The 21,754-nt window shown below is 40.5% G+C and overlaps 2 protein-coding genes, 1 long non-coding RNA gene and 1 pseudogene across 5 annotated transcripts; 1 reads left to right on the top strand and 3 right to left on the bottom strand.

Moving 5' to 3' along the window:
- Positions 1 to 3,079: 3,079 nt before the first annotated feature.
- LOC121747818 lies at positions 3,080 to 4,938 on the bottom strand. The gene is made up of 3 exons (XR_006039350.1): positions 4,758 to 4,938; positions 3,745 to 3,808; positions 3,080 to 3,265 (listed from the first exon to the last, which is right to left on the bottom strand). It is a non-coding gene; the product is annotated as an uncharacterized LOC121747818 (long non-coding RNA).
- A 771-nt stretch (positions 4,939 to 5,709) lies between these two features.
- Positions 5,710 to 8,882, top strand: LOC121748428 (pyruvate kinase 1, cytosolic-like). Its single transcript, XM_042142784.1, has 15 exons — positions 5,710 to 5,939; positions 6,009 to 6,105; positions 6,242 to 6,339; positions 6,412 to 6,567; positions 6,706 to 6,783; positions 6,856 to 6,987; positions 7,082 to 7,162; positions 7,237 to 7,398; positions 7,466 to 7,610; positions 7,684 to 7,772; positions 7,850 to 7,945; positions 8,059 to 8,126; positions 8,197 to 8,296; positions 8,370 to 8,429; positions 8,515 to 8,882. The coding sequence occupies exons 1-15, from the start codon at positions 5,865 to 5,867 to the stop codon at positions 8,665 to 8,667; spliced, it is 1,590 nt and encodes a 529-aa protein (XP_041998718.1). The 5' UTR covers positions 5,710 to 5,864; the 3' UTR covers positions 8,668 to 8,882.
- A 107-nt stretch (positions 8,883 to 8,989) lies between these two features.
- On the bottom strand, positions 8,990 to 14,702 carry LOC121749089 (annotated as a pseudogene).
- A 2,612-nt stretch (positions 14,703 to 17,314) lies between these two features.
- Positions 17,315 to 19,467, bottom strand: LOC121746388 (V-type proton ATPase subunit G 1). Of its 3 annotated transcripts, none has more exons than XM_042140191.1 (4): positions 19,313 to 19,467; positions 18,354 to 18,462; positions 17,894 to 17,994; positions 17,315 to 17,782 (listed from the first exon to the last, which is right to left on the bottom strand). In XM_042140191.1, exons 2-4 carry the CDS (start codon positions 18,436 to 18,438, stop codon positions 17,639 to 17,641), a joined length of 330 nt encoding a protein of 109 aa, XP_041996125.1. In that variant the 5' UTR covers positions 18,439 to 18,462; positions 19,313 to 19,467; the 3' UTR covers positions 17,315 to 17,638. The 3 variants fall into 3 exon arrangements, with proteins under 3 accessions (XP_041996125.1, XP_041996127.1, XP_041996126.1); XM_042140193.1 differs by having other exon boundaries at positions 19,333 to 19,429; XM_042140192.1 differs by having other exon boundaries at positions 19,262 to 19,410.
- Positions 19,468 to 21,754: the final 2,287 nt, after the last annotated feature.

Here is a 21,754-nt window from a genome sequence, read left to right as displayed (position 1 = left end):
AGACAAGGTACGCTGGACATCCCTTCCTCATCATTGTAGTGGCTTGCAGCGCAGAGACAATGGACTTGCGTCGGCTCAATGGGATTCCGTGAAACTTCGTCGGCTCCTTTCCGGGGGTTTCAAACGAGATTTCCCTTTCTCTACAATGAAGGGTAACGTGGTTCTCCGCTAACCAATCCATACCCAAGATTATGTCTACGCTACCCATCGTCATTATTTGCAAATTATGAGCCACTAAACTGAGTTCACCTATTCCAAAGTTCACACATGTACAAGATCGGGATATATCTATAGTCCCGCCTACCGGTGAGGTCACACTCATAGTGGGTTCGGTCTTAACAGTAGGTAATTCCAAAGTATCCACACAAGACGTTGATATAAAGGAATGCGACACACCCGTATCAAACAAGACAACTATAGGCATATTGAGAAGTGTGCCCATACCTGCCAAGTTTCCTTGCCCAAAGGTTTCTTTCCCGTTTGCCGGCTGCTTCCCCTTCAAGGCGTAGGCCCTTGCTTGCGATGGTAATCCTTGGCGGCGTTGTTGCGGTGGAGGTGCAGGTAGTGCCTGGGATTGTGGACGGAAACCTAGCTGGTTCTGTCTCGTTCCCGTTCCCATGTTCTTATTTGGGCAGCTTCGGAAGTAATGGCCACTTCCACCACAGTTGAAGCACCTAGGGTCTCGACACTCCCCGGCGTGGTACTTGAAGCACCTTCCACATTGAGGGTTCCTCGGCGGAAAGTTTGCCCTCGGTTGGAAAGTATTCTGTCTCCCGCCATTGTAGGGTGGGTTCCTCATGTGTTGTGGCCTCTTACCACCATACTGAGCCTGGTCACCATCCCACCTCCTCTTCTCTTGGTGGCCTGACTGAGCTTGTAGGGGTGTCGCGTTTGTTGTTGCCACAACTCTTGGCTTAGGGAGTGCATCTTCCACGTCCAGTGCACAAGTCAAGATCTCCGAGTAGGAGAGTTCTCCTCGACAGGCCAACGCGGCCTTTATCTCATCTCTGAGCCCGGCCCGGAACTTCACCGCCCATTTCTCATCGGTGTCCATCAACTCGGGCGCGTATCGTGCCATCTGCGCGAGGGCTCGGTCATACTCGGTCACAGTCATTCGGCCTTGGCTTAGCGTGTGGAACTCTACCACCTTGGCCCGTCTGTACGTCTTTGGGACATACTTGTTGTCAATCTCCACCTTAAACTCCTCTCATGTTAGCGCCTCCAGGCGGGCAGGATTCATAGTTCTTTGCCGAGTCTCCCACCAGTAATCGGCAGCACCTGACAGTTGAAAGGTAGCGCCAGCAATGCGCTCCCTATCTGTGCACTCCATGACCCTGAAGATACGCTCGAGGCCGCGTATCCACTCTTCCACTTTGGATGGGTCTCCTTGTCCGTCAAATTTAGGAGGATTCTGCCTGGAGAACGTAACTATGAATCTTTCTTGTTGAGGCGGGGGTGGAGGTGGTGGTGGTGGAGGTGGTGCCCCCACGTTGGTTCCTTGTCGTGGTTGACGTCCCCGTCTTGGCGGCATTCTGATTCAATACCCATAAGTGTTACTTTAATTCTCATCCAAGATTACCACTTTCTCAAAAATTCTTATAAAACCTTCATGTAGTATAAGATGCAACACATAGGATATAAATCAAAATCAAATTCTCATTAAAAGAAAGAAGGCCAACATTGTTCCCAAGAGTAGATCGTACTGAAAGCAAAACTGAAAAGACAACGAACTATTCTAATTCTAGACTACGACTCTATCATCCTCATCCATAGGCCCTTCCTCCGGGTCTTCGTCGTCGTCCTCCTCGGAGTTCCCTTGCTGAGCCTCCTCGGGGTTCCCTTGCGGAGCCTCCTCGGGTTCTTCCCCGTAGTCATCTTCAAACCCTTGCTCATCCTCGTACATGCTCACATACTTGTCCTGATACACGACCCTCTCTTCCACCTCCTGTGGGGGCTGCTCCTCTCGAGAGTCCACCAGTGCACAATACACGGCTTTCCGAAAGCCAGCCATGTCACCCACCATGTCATCGGTAGCGGGCTCATGCCACGTGTACCTCCTCGCCGTTCTTTCGGCCCACTCCTTCCAGCTATCGGGAAGCAAATCTATTAGCTTCTCAATGCCGTCATGCTCTGTCACTCCGAACTCCTGAGCTGCCCTCCAGAGGGTGTCGAAGTGTGCCACGAACTCGATCAACGGTACGTGATCCTTCTTCCGGTACACTCTATAATCCCTGAGCACCCTCTGTGCCCTAAGTCTATCGCGATCACTCCGTCGCGCGGTTCGGAACATACGCTCCATCTATAGAAAAACAGAAACAACCGCCTCGCGTATAAAAACAGAGTACATAACCGAAGAAGAGAGAGAGAGAGAGAGAGTGTATGCACGTATCGCTGTTCTAACCCAAACCCGCTGGTGTTCAAAGGCCAAAAGCTCTTATCTATCATAGGTCCAAGAAGCACTAGTGAAATTCTATCACGTCTAAGTTCAAACATTCAAAAGGCCAACACATACTCACATAAAAGCTCACATCAACATTCACGTCATCATATCATCACACATAAGCCACATGCTTTCATATAAGTTCATCATACATCAACAGTTCATAACACCATAACAGTTCATAACTCAAATAATTTCCAACTTTTCCACATCACTTTGTACCCTTCCACATGTCTCAACATTTACTTAAACTTTACATAAAAATCATTTTCAACACCAAAATCACAATTTCCTCCACTTCCATATACTTTCCAAAATTTCGAAATTTTCATTACCTCATTTCAGGTTGAGTGCGATGAGTCGGATGTTGAGCCAATGACACTTTTGAAAACTTAGTCAATTATTTATTTTGACACAGGGATACACACTAAATCGAGACAGAAGAGACTCTTAGGTCCAGAGCAGAAAGAAAAAACCTAGGCTCTGATACCACTCTGTCACGCCCGCATTTCCTAAGGATAGGAAGTACGGTGGACCGCGACTAGGGGAGGAGTAAAGAAGCGGGGAAGAAAGGGGAAAAACAAGAATATTTGACCCAAAGACATTTAATAAAAGGAAATTCATTTTAAAACAAGGTACTGTAGCGACATTTCAAAAGTTTAAGTAACCAGAGTTTAAATGAAAACATTGTTTCGGATTACAAGCAGCGGAAAAAGATCAAGAGACAGATAATGCCGGGTATGACGACACGACATTATCCAAAACAAAGTGAAACGCATTTTGACTTTAACTGCTCAACATCCGTCCTCCCCATCGCCGCTCAACCTGCACATTAAGAAAACAACATGCAGGGCTGAGTACTTATTGCACTCAGTGGACACACGCCAAAATCATAGTTTGTCATGCCATAACAGTGTAACATTGGGGTTTTGAGTGTAATGAAAATAACCCAAGTACACCAAAATATATTTCATAAATTCGACTGCGCAGTCATTTTCCGATATTGCCACCCTTATTCCCTCAATCATACACTATCTGATCCAAACGGTGACAAGGGGCGTGGCCACACCCCAGGTCATCTAGACCGGCCAACTTGCTCTCAGATGGCACCCAGTCTCGTGTACACTAGCCTGAGGGTTCGCAGCCCAACAGACCCGAATTCGATTAAACATATGTGGTAAACCACTTCAGATAGGTTTCAAATCAAAACATTTGGCAAGACAAACAGTTCACCTCCATAAACAATTCCGGAACAGAGTCCGTATTAAAAACAACCCACGTAAAAGTAGGGTAGAAAAGCCCACCTCGATTGCTTAGCTTTTAAAATAATTCCCTTCTTCAACCACACTTTCCTCGTAAACGATCACCCTTTTGAAAGATAAATTGTATCATGATTAGAGTCAGAAGAGACGAGACTTTAAACGACAATGCATGATTCCTACGTGGACGACTTCAACATCTAGCACGTTACACGTACATACACTTAACAACATGTTACAAAACAAACACACAAAGTCACACGTTCGAAACACACCCCGCACGCAAACGACGTACCCAAAACGCGCACACGACACACGAACACAGCACTCCAAGTCCTGGCATACCCTTACTGTGCAAACGGCTCACTTGGCTCGGAAAAGGTTCGGAAAAACTCGGAAAAAGGATCGGCGTCTCGACATGGCTCGGTGTCTCGGCCGCTGGCTCGGCACCTCGGCCACCTGTTCGGCACCTCGGCCGCTGGCTCGGCACCTCGGCCGCCTGCTCGGCACCTCGGCCGCAACATTCACACCACACATTCTCCGTCCCAAAACACACCCTGACACCTGGGATCATCCCTTCAAAACCCCCCCACAACACTGCCCTAGGCCGGCCCCTAAAACTCTCGGCCAACCCACGCAAAACCCTCGAACCAAACACTGATTTTCCCGAGCCATCTCTTGGTCAAACACACCCACATTCATCACAAAAACATAGCACTCAGAATCACGCCAATTGCACATGAAAACATCTCCCAAAAACATACAACTCGCGAAACTGCGCAGTTTACTTGCAAAAATCATAATAAATTCATACGACATCCAAAGAGGCTGAAAATTACACACCACACAGAAGCCACATTAACCTTTATACAGTTCAAAATTCGTACCCAACGGAGATCGTTTGCTTAGATAAAAAGGGGTCGGAACCCACTGCCAGTTACTACCAAAAACATGCTCAACCATATCACATAGCCACAAACCCTATTCAGCATCTAAACCATCCAAAACGTCCTATATGCATGAGTTTTCGAATTAAACAAGGGTTAGGGTTTGGTTACCTTTCTTGGATAGTTCAAACGTAAATTCGAAGCTTTCCCTACACCGATTTACAACGTACGAGCGTAACACCTTGAAGAAGCCAAGATGATGATGAGAAGGGGATGAATGGGGAAAGGTAAACCGAGAGAGAGAGGGGCGAGAGCTTACCGTGAGAGCACACTTCGAGAGAGATGAGAGCTAGAGAGCGAGAGAGAGAGAGAGAGAGAGAGAGAGAGACCGAGAAGAGAGAACGAATGGAAAAGAGGGGGAGGGAAATCGGTTATGAGGGAGTGGGGGCGGTTGAGAGAATCATGGGGTGATGGGGGAGGTTTTTTTTCGAAAAAGAAGAGAGAATTGGGGAGGGAGGGATTTAATTTGTTAATTAGGAGTTTTTATTCATAGCTTAATTACTTAATTCCATTTTAATTTGCCTAGGTAGAAAATACCACATCCACAACAATCAAATAAACACAAATAATATTTTCCACACCATATTTTAAACACAAAAACATAAAAATTTCATCCTTAATTAAAAGAATAAAATTCCACAAATTATCGGGTATTACAAAATTGCAGGTGGTGAATTATGAAATATACTTCAAATAAATATTGCATAAAACTAATTGGAAACTTGATCTTATTTCTATTTTTGTGAATCCACTAAAAAAGTGACTTATTCACTTTCATACATGAATATCCAGTCATATATGACAGGACCATTTATCCACTTAACTTTATTTCTTAATAGAGAAAAAATGAAAATATCAAAATTCGGTTCAAGAGTAGAAAATTAAACATTGAAAATGAGGAGAATAATTAGTGAAAGATGAGTAGACAGTTGAATTAAAGTGTTGTAACCTTGTACTCGTCGTACGGAAGTGGCATGCCGCCATTTCTGTCAAATATGTTGGATGCCTGCACTTAATCATATGCCAACTGTAACTGTAATTACTTATCCGTCAACTCCAAATGCATAATCTTTCCTATTTTATTAGTGTTTTTTGTTTTTTTGTCGGTAATATATAAGCTTATTATCTCAAGATTGTGAATTGTCTTCTCCCCTCCATTTAGATCTCTCCTCACCCACACCCTCCACAGTGTGTTTGTGCGTGTTTCTTGATTCAGACATGGTCTCCAACTCCAATCACTTGCTCCTTGAAGAGCCCCTCAGAATGGCCTCCATTCTTGAGCCCAGCAAACCTGTATGTATTGCTCTCTCTCAGTCTCTCTCTCATGTTGTAAAGTGTATTATAAGTAGTCTGGTGTTTCAGAATTTCTTCCCAGCATTGACAAAGATTGTTGGAACGCTGGGCCCCAAATCAAGATCGGTGGAGGCCATCTCCGGCTGCCTCCAAGCTGGGATGTCTGGTTAGTTTCATTCACCTACTACTTTTTACATTCCATTGACTTTATGTATAGTGGGATCATGATTATCAACTGCTATTGCTTAATTGGGAATTTGAATTCAAGCAAATTATGTCATCTATTGTGTTTTTTTCAATAGTTGCTCGCTTCGATTTCTCGTGGGGTGATGCTGAATTTCATCAAGAGTCATTGGAGAATTTGAGAGTGGCTATCAAGAGCACCAAAAGGCTCTGTGCTGTAAGCTTCCTTTAAATTTTTCAAAATCTTGTTTTTTTGCTTTTGAATCATCCTCTGTTCATTCTTGATCAGCTCATGCTCGACACTGTGGGCCCGGAGCTGCAAGTTGTGAACAAGACTGAGCATCCTATTTCCCTCGAGGAAAATTCTACAGTCATTCTAACACCTGATCAAGACAAGGAAGCCACTCCCAATTTGCTTCCCATTAATTTCACCGGCTTATCCGAGGTAACACAGTAAGCTAATGCACAAAGCTCTAATCTTGTGAAGCTGCAGATGGTAGCTTACTTTGGAAAATGGGTTGTTTATGCATTCGGCCTATAAAGTTTAGCTCTGTTCAGTTGAGAGTTTCTGATGATTTTGCAGGCAGTGAAGACTGGAGATACTATATTTATCGGTCAATATCTGTTTACAGGAAGTGAAACTACCTCAGTCTGGCTTGAGGTAATGCTGCTGACATAATTAGGTTTAACTATGTCAACGAGTAATGTCGATTGTGATGGTTCGACCATGCAGGTTACAGAGGTGAAAGGGAAGGATGTGGTTTGTTTGATCAAGAATTCTGCAACCTTGGCTGGATCGTTGTACACTCTGCACGTATCTCAGATTCGGATCGAGCTTCCTACTCTGACAGACAAAGATAAGGAGGTATTTGTTTTTGAGTTGTACTTACCATTCAAGAACGCTCAAATCCATTCATTCCTTGTGAAGAAAAATGTGTGTTGGTTTGTGGTGAGAATAGGTGATACGCACTTGGGGCGTTCGCAACAACATAGACTTCCTTTCACTCTCATACACGAGGTGTGCTGAAGACATCAGGCTTGTAAGTATAGATGCCATCTGGCTGGTTGATTGTCAGTCTCGTTGGGTGATGAAATGGACGTGCTCTCGTTTCAGGCACGGGAGTTTCTCTCTACATTGGGTGATCTCAACCAGACTCTGATCTTTGCAAAGATCGACAATGTGGAGGGGATGACTCACTATGATGAGATCCTTGAAGCAGCCGATGGGATCATCCTCTCTCGTGGGAATCTTGGGATCGATCTCCCACCGGAGAAGGTCCGCTCCACGATCCTTGATACATTGAAAAAACTGCTCTAACGTGGGAATTTTGTATTCCATTCAGGTGTTTATGTTTCAGAAGGAAGCTGTTCACAAGTGCAACATGGCAGGGAAGCCTGCAGTGGTGACTCGTGTCGTGGACAGTATGGCTGACAACTTGAGGCCTACTCGTGCAGAGGCGACTGATGTCGCGAATGCTGTATTGGACGGTACATCTTAGCGGATCTGACTTGTTTTCGCATTGATTGTTGTGTCTATGGTTAATTTGTTTGCACTTTACAGGAAGTGATGCAATCCTGCTAGGAGCAGAAACACTGAGGGGGCTATACCCAGTGGAGACTATATCGGTTGTTCGTAAGATTTGTGCTGAGGTTAGTTGATGATGGCAGATTTTAAGATAATTGGGTTTCTAGCCTAGTTTATAGAATTGTTAGGCTTGCTTTTGCAGGCAGAAAAGGTATACAATCAGAATCTGTATTTCAAGAAGACAGTCAAGTTTGTTGGAGAACCCATGAGTCACCTTGAATCAATTGCCTCTTCTGCTGTATGTTGCTCTCTAATATCTCTTTCCATTTCTATCTAACTATACATTTCTCTATTTTATTTCACATACATAGAATTATTCAGTTCATAAAAATTGTGTTTTGTGAAATGTAGGTTCGAGCTGCCATCAAGGTGAAGGCATCAGTCATTATCTGCTTCACTTCCTCAGGAAGAGCTGCTAGGTCTCTCTCTCTCTCACACACACACACACACAATCAGTGAGTGACTTGATGAGGTATGATAAAAGTGCAGGTTGTTAGCTAAGTACAGACCTACAATGCCTGTAATATCTGTTGTGGTTCCACGAGTGAAGACGAATCAACTCCGGTGGACCTTTACTGGAGCTTTCGAGGTATATTTTGGTGTCAAATGCTCAAGATCATGTTCGTTTTAGTGAAACCATTTGCATGAATTTGTCTTGGCAGGCTAGGCAATCTTTGATAGTCAGAGGCCTCTTCCCAATGCTTGCAGATCCCAGGCATCCGGTAATAACTTTACTGCTCCCTCATTGATCTCTATCTCTCTCTCTGATGATGATGATGATGATGATGATAATCTCTGCTATTGCAGTCGGAGTCGACCAGTGCAACGAGTGAGTCAATCCTCAAGGTTGCTCTGGAACATGGCAAGGCCTCAGGCCTTATACAAACGCATGACCGTGTTGTCGTCTTCCAGAAAATTGGTGATGCATCTGTTGTCAAGATCATTGAGCTTGACCAATAGACAAGCTAATTGTGCATCTGAATAAAATGGGACCCTTATATGTTAGAGGCATTTTGGGATTTTGCACATGCTGTCCTAATCAGTAATAAGATTGAGGTGCTCAACACTGTTCAACCAAGATAGAGTTCCCTTTTCTATGTCAAAACTGTGTGGAAGCCCACCATGACAATGAAATCACGCTAAATCTAATACTACTATGAAAACACTTCATTTTAGTCTCCTGTAATCGTGAATTTTAACAATTATGCTCAATTTAAGTTGCAAAAATATATAGGATTCGATAATGACGAATATTTTGTCCAACAAAAAAGGTGTAAGAATGTACATAGAAACAAGGGAGATACTAATTTATTGGAAGAAACAAGATAAAAGTATTCCCATCTAATTATTCTCTACCTTTACTTCGTTTTAAGGCAACACTCTCTCAAAGAGGTATTTGTGTATTTGACACGAGAAAAACTAAGAAGCAATCGCTGCCAAATGTTTGAACAAATTTGGCCCCAAAAAATGACTCTTATATGTCGAAAAGTAAATCCGGTGAAAAAAAGTGAAGAAATCAGCGCCAAGCTCCAGGAAAACATCTGGACCATTCTGATCTAAGATATTCTTCCATTCGATTGTTTTATGTTATCTGAGAAGACAACTTCTAAGTCTTCATAAAAGAAGCCTTCGAATATCACTGAAGTTGGATTGAAGTGCAGCCACAAAAGCACCTGAGAAACCGATTTTACAACATCACTGACAGTGTAACGAATATAGTGAAGAGACTGCTAACTGTACAACTTTTACTCATTTTCTTCTTTAGTTGGACAAGAAAGACAGAGAAAGAGGAGGGATGCTGTCCAGCTATTAAAGCATAGGGGGGATGCAAGTATGGCATAACTTTTCACAGATGGATGTTTAATTCCGTTGGCATTACGTACCTCCAACTTTGCCATCAAACACGCGATGGTCAGCAGATAGTGTTACATTCATCTTTGTAACAACAGCTGGCTTCTCAATCCCTGGAACAAAGATTTTTCAAGTTCAGAATTACAGTGTAAAGCTAGCAGAACTTTGCATTGAGCCATGTGTATTTATGTATTACCATCATCTCCAATAGCTGGTTCTACAACTTGATTACCTCGGCCAACAGCAAGAACCGGCCTTCATGAACAAAACCGCTTATTTCATGACACATAGTGAAAAACCATAGTAGAGTGTATATTTACTTACAATTATGATCAATACGGAAATGTTAAGTTGGGCCACCGACACCAAATTCATAAAATTTTCTGCTTAAAAAAGCTCATGGCCAGCAAGCGAGCTAATGTAATTGAAGCATACATGTTTGGTTTCAAAATGGTAGGGTGTGACAACCAAGAGTGTGCATGAGAGAGAGGGAGAGAGAACCTGAGGGGGGTTTATAATTGCACAAAAATTATCAACAGGATACATCTCCAAGTTTGAAATGCTGCATGGAAAAAAGGGACATTTAAGGTGGTTTAGGAAAAGGAACAACTAATCCATACATCCACACAAGCATGAATAAATCACCTGAAAGTGCCGCCTTGGAACTCATTTGGCTTGAGCTTCCCGGCCCGTGCCTTTTCAGCAAGTTCTTTAGCCTTTGAAAAAGGCAAAAGTTGAGTAAGGACAAAATTTGTTCCGTGAAAGAAAGCATAGTATTAAATGGTCAACAGAATGGCAAGACGTTTGAAAAAAAATGTACAGGGTAGCACCTCCAAGGATATTGATGATATGGACTTCTGGTCCGCATTTCTTACATTTGGAGTCATCAATCCCTGAAAATTGAAAGATGTTGTGATGATAGGCATGAGATGAGGGCTGTTAGCTGTTAAGAAACACCAAGTGATATCTCAAAGAATCTCTGTAGCAACTGCAATAGATATGTCAACTGAATCCCATAAAACTCTTTCCCCTTTGCTGGCATCCCCATAAGCTGCATGGTTAGTTAATAATCAGTGAAGTGCAATAGTTTCGTAAGAAAGAGAAAAGAAACATTATATATATATAACAACTAATTTAGTAAACTCGTGTAAACAGTTAAGTGCAAAGCTGTTATGATCACAAGCTGAGTCAGGCCAAATGGAAAATCCTAAACCCTGATACCCAAGATGGGCATCCTCTCTCTCTCTCTCTCTCTGAGTTTCTCATCTCTTGATGTTCAGTTAACCCATCTTCCAAAATCAGGATTTAAATGGAAAACCGCTTACCATTTGCTTCTGGAACATTTCTCAATGCAATAGCAACCGCATTGATCACTATATCATTAACCGAGACTTTGACATCATACTTTGCTGCAAAGCAGAACAAAGTGAGATCACGAGCACAATGATGCTCTTCACAACAAGGCTCATCAGAGATTGAAACCACTACCTGTAAGCTCCTTTCTGAATGAGAGAAGAGGATCCAGTATAACGTCTGGTATAAGGCATTTAAAATAAGATCACACTTGTACTGCAATATGCAATGCTGAAAGAGAAATATATACTGTATATGAATATTTGATACCTGTTGATAGATACAAATGAGGAGTGGATTGTTTTTTATTCCAATAAGCGTGCTGCAATTACCTTCAAATAATCAAGGAAACATTATTCATAATTACAATAAGATGGGTAACAGCAATGAAAAAACAATTTAGTGTGCATTTGAAAATCATGATGATTATTATCTTATAATTATAGAAACTAAAAAAAGTTCTACAGAAAAAGCTAGACACTGTATATCTGGATAATCAAAAGTGATATCCGTCTTCCTAAACCTGATTATATCAGCAGCCTTGTACCAGTATCCAGAGAAGTTTATGTTATGTGTATAAGCACGATAAATTCAGGATGAAATTTACCCCTGTGAATCTTAGAAACTTTTACACGGATCTGTCACATGGATGTTTTATGTGTCAGATCCATGTTACATTCCACCCAAAAAGCAGTTGAGAATCTATATACAAAATTCACAGAAGGGAACTTAGGTTCTGATACAGAGTGATAGGCAGGGGTACCATAAACATTTGCTAATATCTTGGCATACGAAGCATATCATACAATTGACATGATAGCAATGAAAAAGCTGCTGGAAAAATAATAGAGACCAGAAATATAAAAGAAAAAAATGATAAATAAAATAAAAGATAAATATTCCTCTTGTGACTAAGAGGTCATCCTCCGACAAGGCCACAGCAGAAATAGTTGAATTAAACTTTATTTCTGAACACTGTAAGTAGGGAACATATCCCTATTTGTAAGACTCTATAAAAGACTGTAAGACTCTATAAAAGACTCCAACTTAAATAAACTCTATAAGATAAATACTAGACTCCTAAACCAAATCAAACACTAAGATATACATATCTCTAACAAACTAGTAATATCAACTAGATAAATAATACTAATAACTAATAAAATATAATGATGCGTATATATATCAGGTTCATATGATACCTTTACTCCTTGAACAGTTCAAGTGTATATAAAAAAACAACTAAAATTCATAGCTCAGCACCTTGCGAATTTGACTGTTTGGCAGATCTTCATAAGCAACATCCTGTGCAGTGGATTTAGACCCCGCTGGTAGGGAGGAAGAAGACTGAGGTGATGAAGTCTTATCCTTAGGTACAGATACTTTGGATACTTTTCTAGACTTTATTGCAGCCAAAGCATCCCCCTTCAACAAAGTACCACAGGGACCAGATGATGTTAGCGATGATACATCTAAGCCGTGTTCAGAGATTAGCATCTTTGCAGCAGGACTAATCCTCTTAAAACTTGATTTCTGAGTTTTGACATCCTTCTTTGCAATTTGTTGAACTGGCTTTTCAGCTTTGGTCCTCGAATCAGTGCTTACAGATGTTCTTACAGCTTCAATGTCATTATTATCCTCAACCTAGAGACACATAGATCCCCAAATAAACTATAATCACTTGTGAATACACATCATCATTCATCAGCAATATGAAGAAACACCTTTTTTTAACAAAAAAATGATTTTTGGTGAGCATTATAAACTTACAGTTATAAGCAATGGGCTGACCTACAGCCACATCTCTTGATCCTTCTGGAGCCAAAATCTTTGCCAAAAATCTGAAACCAACAAATCAAAACTATGATTATAAAATAGATAAATAATTAAGAGAATGTTGAAGAGAGATTGAAGTTATAACACCATCTGCCATGCAAATTACGTTTGAGCAAGCATTTGGCCAAACTATGACGACTGAAAGCATTTCACAGTTCATGCCACAACAAGAATGACAAGAAATTTCATATAACAACTTTCCAGCAGGATAGAGGAACATAAATATGTTTAGTAGTAAATGACCCACTAATCAACTTAAGATCCAAAACATCAATGAAAAATATTTTATCGTTTGAGGAAGTCACCACAGTAGTTTTCCAGAACTATGTGGTCCTTCATATGTTTCCCTGGACCAGCAGAAAATTTTCGTGATACTAAACTCTTATGCATTCAACCAATACAATAAACATTTCTATTACCCTTCTTCAAGACATTCATATTCAAGTGTTGCTTTGTCTGTTTCGATTTCACAAATAACATCACAAACCTCAATCTGCAACAAGCACAGAAAGACATGTCACCAGAAAGCAGATATATACATGAGATCTATGTTGGCAAGAGAAAAATATTCTGACCTTATCACCTTTTTTCGTCCATTTTGCAATATTCCCGTGGTTCTGTAGATGAGAGAGAAAAATAAATTAAAGAAGAGAGCATTTTCAGAACTTAAAAACAATTGTAAATGATGGCATAGCGTACAAAACTTGTGTCACGCCCGCATTTCTTAAGGATAGGAAGTACGGTGGACCGCGACTAGGGGAGGAACAAAGAAGCGGGGAAGAAAGGGGAGAACAAGATTATTTGACCCAAAAACATTTATTAAAAGAAGTTCACTTCAAAACATTGTACTAAGGTTAAAGTAAACAGAGTATAAATAAAAACATTGTATCGGATTACAAAGCAGCGGAAAAGACCAAGAGACAGATGATGCCGGGTATGGCGACACGACACCATCCAAAAGACAAAGTAAAACACTGATTTGGCTTTCACTGCTCAACATCCGTCATCCCCATCGCCGCTCAACCTGCACATTAAGAAAACAACATGCAGGGCTGAGTACTTGTTGCACTCAGTGGACACACGCCAAAAACATGGTTTGTCATGCCATAACAGTGTAACATTGGGGTTTTGAGTGTAATGAAAATCGCCCAAGTACACAAAAATATATTTCATAAACTCGACTGCGCAGTCATTTTCAGATATTGCCACCCTTATTCCCACCATCATACACTATCTGATCCAACGGTGACAAGGGGCGTGGCCACACCCCAGGTCATCTAGACCGGCCAACTTGCTCTCAGATGGCTCCCGGTCTCGTGTACACTAGCCTGAGGGTTCGCAGCCCAACAGACCCGAATTCGATTAAACATATGTGGTAAACCACTTCAGATAGGTTTCAAATCAAAAGATCACCCTTTTTGAAAGATAAATAAATCATGATTAGAGTCAGGGTAGACGATGTTTAACGACAATGCATGATTCCTACTTGGATGACTTCAACATCTAGCACGTTACACGTATACACACTTAACAACATCTCATAAGCCAATCACACAAAAACACACGCCCGAAAACACACCCCGCACGCACCCGACACGCATACGACGTACCCAAAACGCGCACACGACACACACACAACACTCATACTCCTGGCATACCCTTACTGTGCAACGGCTCACTTGGCTCGGAAAAGGTTCGGAAAAAGCTCGGAAAAAGGATCGGCGTCTCGGCCTGGCTCGGTGTCTCGGCCGCCTGGCTCGGCACCTCGGCCGACCGTCTCGGCCGCCTGGCTCGGTGTCTCGGCCGCCTGGCTCGGCACCTCGGCCGACCGTCTCGGCCGCCTGGCTCGGCACCTGTCTCGGCACATGGCTCGGCCCTGGCTCGGCACGGCTCGGCACCTGTCTCGGCACATGGCTCGGCACCTGTCTCGGCATCTGGCTCAGAAACACCCCCATTGCACACACATACATCACCCAGAACACACAACTAGCAGAACTGCGCAGTTTTCTTGCGAAAATCATAATAAAATCATCCGACATCCAATGAAGCTGAAATTTACACACCACACCCAAGACACATCCAAGTTTATACAGTTAAAATTTCGTATCAAAAGGGGATCGTTTGCTCAGTCAACAAGGGGTCGGAACCCACTATCAGTTATCACCGAAACCATGTTCAACACAAACACATAGCCACAAAACCTATTCAGCATCTAAACCATCCAAAAACGTCCTATATGCATGTTTTTCGAAATTAACATGAGTTAGAGTATCGGGTTACCTTTCCCGGATAGTTCAACGTAATTCACACGCTTTACTTCTTCTTCCGACTCCGATTCACAACGAGAGTGCGTAACACCTTGAAGAATCCAAGAGGATGGTGAGAGGGAGTGAATGAGGAAAGGTAAAACCGAGAGGGAGAAGGAGAGAGGGAGCTTACCGGTGTTGAGATTGTGAGGGAGAAGAGAGAAACCGATGATTGTGATTGGGAAGGGGAAAAATATCGGTTATGTGGGAGTGGGGGGGGTTGAGAAAATCGTGGGGTGATGGGGGAGGGATTTCGAAAAAAAACAAGAGAGAAGGAGGGAGGGATAATTAGTTAATTAGGATTTTAATTCATGATTTATTAATTATCCCAATTATAAAATGCCTAGGTAAAATATATCACATCCACCAACAATAGAATAAATCAATTAAGATTTTCCACACCATATATTAAACAAGAATTCACAAAATCATCCATTAAATAAAAGAATAAAAAAAAAATTTAAAAAAAATTTTCGGATATTACATTCCTCCCACCTTAACAAAATTTCGTCCCGAAATTTGCCTAGATTACCCAAACAGCTCCGGAAACTTCTCTCTCATCTTATCTTCAGATTCCCATGTTGCTTCTTCGACTCCATGATTCCTCCACCGTACTTTCACCGAAACAACTGACTTATTCCTCAATTCTTGCACCCTTCGATCCAAAATGGCCTCGGGCTTCTCCTCATAACTTAGATCGGGATTTAGGACCTTGAACCGCCGTGAACCGGTGAACCGGTGGAACCGGCCGGTCGGACCGGTTGGACCGTGAACCGGAAACCGGTTTTCTATTTTTTTTCAAATTTTTTAAAAATTTGTTGTTGGTAGAGGTTGAACTCATGAGCCTCTCTTTTAGTTAAGAAGACCGCTACCACTCCATCACATGGGCTCATTGAACAATTTGAACATTAAATATTTGTATACATTAACCATTAATTTTATCTATAAAAATGAATAATTCATTTTAATTTTATTATTCTTTAATATAATTGTTAATTATAATATATATAATTATCATCCTTTATATTTTAATGATGCTCTACTTACCACCTATATTATTATTAGTACCATATAAGATTCATTATTTACTATAAATAAATTTTTTATATTACATACTTAATTTATATACCCTAGCTATTGACATTAATGAATAATCTTATCTAAACTAATTAATAAGTACTTAATTCATATTTAATTATATATTATTTTACGAAATAATTTTTCTTAAATTAATATAAACATTATCTATTTTAATACATGAAATATTAAATTTTTTATCTAGACTAACTAATATTAAATATATATATCTGAATATATTTACTAAGTTTTAATATTATTTATATTTATGCATCACTAATTATCTATAAGGTTTAATGTTTTGTGATATATTATTAATTGTAAATCATTTACTAAATTTAATATATTTTTATATATATTTGCAATAGTAAAACGGTTAGACCGATGGTTCGACCGGTTCGACCGGTTGAACCGTGAACCAGTAACGTCGCCGGTTCGCTTGCCGGTCCGATTTTTAAAACATTGACCCAAACTCATACCTGATATCCTATTTTTCGATTTCGAATTAGGATTATTCGATACCCGATATCCAAATTGACGGCCGTATTTCCATCTATACAACTCATAATATACTCCAATTATTTTTATTAGTCACCAACACTCGTTCCACTCTAATTATTTTTATTGAAATTCTATAGTATTACACTTTGATTTCATTTTTTAGTCACGAAGAAAGTAGTACTCTTCGCCTATTAAAAATAGTTTAATTGGTGGATGGCACGAGTTTTAATGCAAAATTAGTAAAGTATAAAAAATATGGTAGAAAGAATGAGAAAACTGGTGGATGATACAGATTTTAATACAAAATTAGTAAAATGGGTAAAGTGGTAGAAAGAAAGAAAAAATGTAGATAAAATAGGAGAGAAAGAAAAAAAAAGTGAGTAGTAAATTGGGCATGACTTTTCATATTTAGTACTGAGACTAATTTTTAGGGACAGACGAAATGAAAAGACAACATTATTTATTGTGGCGGATGGGTTATTAGAAGCCCCAATTATGTTGGACACTTGGGGCTGTTGTTTTTCCTTTAGGAAAGCGGGCTACTTTAGGCCTATTGATTTGAGTATTGCTAGATGAATTAAATTACGCTTAGTAAGAAAAACAAGTACTACTTCTGTAACTATTTTCCCAATTTTCCATGATTTAACTCATGAATAGACACAAAAAAAAATTTACTTAGCTGATTCTCAACAACAAAGTTGGAAATGCCTCATGGGGAAGGGAGTCAAGTTGAGTTACATAGTTGATTCTCAACAACAAAGATATATTGAATTAGTGATACACTGCTGAAATATAGATACAACTATCACTCAATAAAAGTCTCTCAAAGTCTCTCTCCTCCCCAAAAACAAACACTAACACTTCGTGGCTTTATTTGATAATAAGGAAGCAATCTGAGCAAAACGCCGAATAAAACTATAGCAAATGACGAATCGAACCAACACACATATTCCACCTGATCAGATAAGGCTGGCACCAGAAAGCGTAGTCGCAGCTCAACCAAGACCTTAGTTCTTTACTGTAGTCACATGCCTCAGAAGCATGGAGACGACATCAGGGGAGATTCTGGAAGCTTCTGCCTTCAGGTGATGGATCTTTCCATCCGTTTCTTCTTCAAGGCGTTTCACATTAGCACCTGAGTCTCCACTGCTCTGTGCACATGAAGGAGAAATGTTCAATGTAATAATGTGTGGAGAAGTGAAGAAGATTTATTAATGGGACTATTGAAATAAACTAGTGTCATATGCCTATTGAATTATTACCTCGGCCACCTTCCTTTGATATTCAGCCTCCATTTGAGCACGAAATTCAGCAATTTCCTTCTCGGCCTCCTCTTTTGCCTGTTTAAGTCTGGCTTGTTTTGCTGTGCATGATAGCCAGAGCTAAAAGTGAGAGTCATTCTATAAGCAGTTCAGCACAAACAATATAGTGTTTGAGACAAAGCACATAAAAGTAGTGTTGTTTTAAGTGTAGAAACTTAAGGCACATTTGAATGAGACCACGTTCATCCACCCCTGTAGACTATATCCCTCCAATCCCCACAACCATGGGAGGAATGCAAAAAGGGGTATTTAACTGACAGAGAAATATAGTCCTACATCAAACTTCAGACGGTCACACTATCATCAGGATTTTACAGTCTCCAGAAAAGGGTTCCTAGCTACCAAAGAAAGCAAGGGCGTAAACAATTAAAGCATTAATTCCCAGGTAAAAAATCATCACCAGTTCTAGCAGCATTGACAATGTGCTGAGCCTCTTGTTCTGCAGCTAGCAAGAGTTGAATTCCATTCTGGCTACTGGAGGCCATGTCGAGGGTGTGATTGAAACGAGGCTGCAGAGATACACATACAAAACTAGTTAAACTCACATCAAGATGATGCCAAAGCATCAGCAGTGTGAGATCACAAAACTTAATGCTAAAGACTTTGCTACAAACATAAAACTTTTCATGAAATTCCAATTCATTAATTAAATCCCATGAAACTGTTCAAATTAAGAGGACAACTCAGATCCAGAAGGCAATCATTCATGATTAACTGAAATAAGTTAGGAAACAACCAGTTTCAAATAATAATAAAGCATAATAGTACTAAGTATACTAACTACTACTACAAGTCTACAACTAACCTAATCATCTGATCTTCATTAAACTGAAAGCAGAATTGAATACTTAATCATGCATTAATCTGAGAAAACTAAGAATCGCCACAGATCCCAAACTAATTACTATATCCAATTCAAACCTCGCCACATTACATCCTCTCTACTCGAATTAGTGGAAGCCAACAGCTCAACTCTGACGCCAACCCAAAAGCAGAGATTCATTGATGCCAAAATTGAATCACTAAATAAGAAAACTTAAGGATCGCAATGCTAATGATTGAAACGATCACCACTTCCAAACCCCATCATCAAATCAGCACACCCCCAAACAAGAGTACGTTTTGAAACAAGATTATCAAGCTCGAAAATGGATAAAGACAGCGGAATTGGCAGAAAACGGGGCATATCACAACAAGATCTGCAAATCCAGAAAGAGAAATTTGCTCTAGCGCAACAGCAGATCTAACCATCCACGAACCATATACATCGAACATTATCGGAAATTTGAGAAAGTTGAAGAAAATTACGACGGTGAAAAGGAAGAAAGCAGAGAGATTGGAGTGATGTATATTAAGCACCTGGAAAGAGAGAAACTAACAATGGATCAGACTTCAGAGAGTGAACGAGGAAGACGGGGGTGGATAACGACGATTTGAGAATCCAACGAAACAAATTGACCGTTTTACTAATGCTGGGGTGTCTTTTCACAATTATCTTAGAAATTTTGTGCATATTTCGTTGGTATTAATATTTTTAGGAAAAATGATATGTTTTTTCGTCAATAGTTTATTTGGTTATCACCATCGGGTTATTATGTGATCATATCTTTATTATTTTTAAGGAAAATGATAAGTTTCAAAGAATAGGAAGTGGGGAAGAGAGGAATGGTACCAAGATTTTGTTTCTTACCAAATCCTACACCATCCCGTCTATAAAATAATAAGTTATTTGGTTATAGGTTATCATATGGTAACACTTGTATTAAATTATTTCTAAATAGAAAGATAAAATTGAAATATTGGGAAAACGTTTTTAAAAACATATGAATGTACAAAATGAGAATTTTAAAAGAGCTGTGAATAGAGAATGCACGAGAGATCATCATATTGTACATATATGGACTGCGAATTACTCAATTAGCTCAAATTGTTAATCATTTGAATAAATTCATAAGCTTAAGACAAAAACTTTTTTCATAAATTGATTAGAAGTAGATGGTATGAGATAGAAGAATGATACAAATTCATAAGTTTAAAGCAATAGTAACTTTTTTCATAAAATGATTAGAGTTAGAATAGGCATGCACAAACCGACCCGGCCCGGCGGTTAACCGCCGGTTCGGGCCCGCCGGTTCATGAACCGGAACCGGGCCCGGAACCGGCGGGTTGAACCGGCAGAAGGGTTGAAGGGTTGGAAGGGCCGGTTCAGGTTCGGCAATATATTGAACTTGAACCGGCGGTTCAAAACCGGCGGTTCGGCGGTTCGAACCGCCGGTTCAAAGGGTTAAATAGTGTTTCGTAGGTTAGGGGTTCGTAGGGTTCGCGTAGGGGTTTAGTATAGCCGTTGGAACCGGCGGTTCGCGGGGTAAACCGCCGGTTTGAGGGGTAAACCGCCGGTTTGTCGGGGGCCGGTTTCTGAAGGTTCCGGCAACTTTTCAGAGGCTAGGCCGTAGGGTCAGTGTGTAGGCCTGCAAAATCGGTCAGAAACCGGCGGTTTTCTGACGGAAACCATGGACAACCCGCCGGTTTAGGGTTGAACCGCCATATGTTTTTGTATATGCAAAAACAATTACATAATTGTATTTGTATATACTCTAGTCGATGAAGTATATTTCTCTATACGGCTAAATGAGGGAAACTTTTGACAATTCTACTATATTTGTTGATTGTTAGACGAAACTCAACATTTAAAGTTGAATTGCTAAAGGTGTCCTTAATTTAGTTATGTAGAAAGATCTTCTTCGCCGGTTAAGAGTATATATATAATACACTTATACGTTTAAGAACTTCAACATCGTTTATTGTCATTTGTAATTAGTTCTTCACTAGTAGTCTCATTTGTATTTAAATTTTATTTAAGACTTCAAGACCGCCATATGTTTTCAATTTGTAATTGTTGTAACTTGTAACGTGTAATTTGTAAACATGCAATTTCAATAAAATTGCAACTTTATCCGTATTTTTTTCAATTTTATTTACTCACATTTCATAAAAAACAAACTTGAAAAGTGTAATGTAAGTTGATTAAAATTGAAAAGTTGAAAAATGCAAAAAAAAAAAAAAAAAATCATCGAACCGTCGAACCGGCCCGGAACCGGCGGTTCAAGCCGAAAACCGGCGGTTTTGAACCGTCCCGTAACCCGCCGGTTTTTTGAACCGGAACCGCCGGGAGCTAGGCGGGCCGGTTCAGGTTCATACATTCGCCGACCCTTGAACCGCCGGTTCATGACCCTGAACCGGCGGTTTTCGACCCTCGTGCATGCCTAGAGTTAGAAATATAGGTAGTATATAAGATAGAAGAATGATATGCAATAGATCCAATGTACCATGTGTCTAGCGTCATCCAACAACTAATGGCCATCAACGTTCAACACTCGGCCATTGTAGATCGTACTCGTTGTGCTAGGCTATATTGGTTGACTTCTTTTGGTTTGTTTCATGCTAGTCCATCGGCCATCATCGATTATGTCGACCTTCGTCCCCCAGTCCCAAGAATATTGGCCACAGTGCTATTGGCCATTTTCCCTCATCCGACCCCGCCCATTGTAAGTCGTATTCGACTGTGCTTGGCCATAGTGGTCGACCTCCCACGACCTTATTTGTGATAGTCCCTCGGCCATCATTGGATACTATCGTCCCTCGCTAAAAAAAACATATTCGTGCGCGTCCGGCATTTATCCAAATACTTCCTCCACCCATCAAAGGATGATAATGGCATAAAACTCTACGCACTTCGCACATAAACAATTTTTGTGGCCGATATCTTCTCATGACTTGTCCCTTGGGTTCTATAAGCCATCA

Source organism: Salvia splendens, chromosome 9, assembly GCF_004379255.2.
Source record: "Salvia splendens isolate huo1 chromosome 9, SspV2, whole genome shotgun sequence".
NCBI lineage: Eukaryota > Viridiplantae > Streptophyta > Magnoliopsida > Lamiales > Lamiaceae > Salvia > Salvia splendens.
The sequence above is the reverse complement of the archived record's forward strand: the minus strand, read 5'-3'. Positions and strand labels throughout refer to the sequence as shown.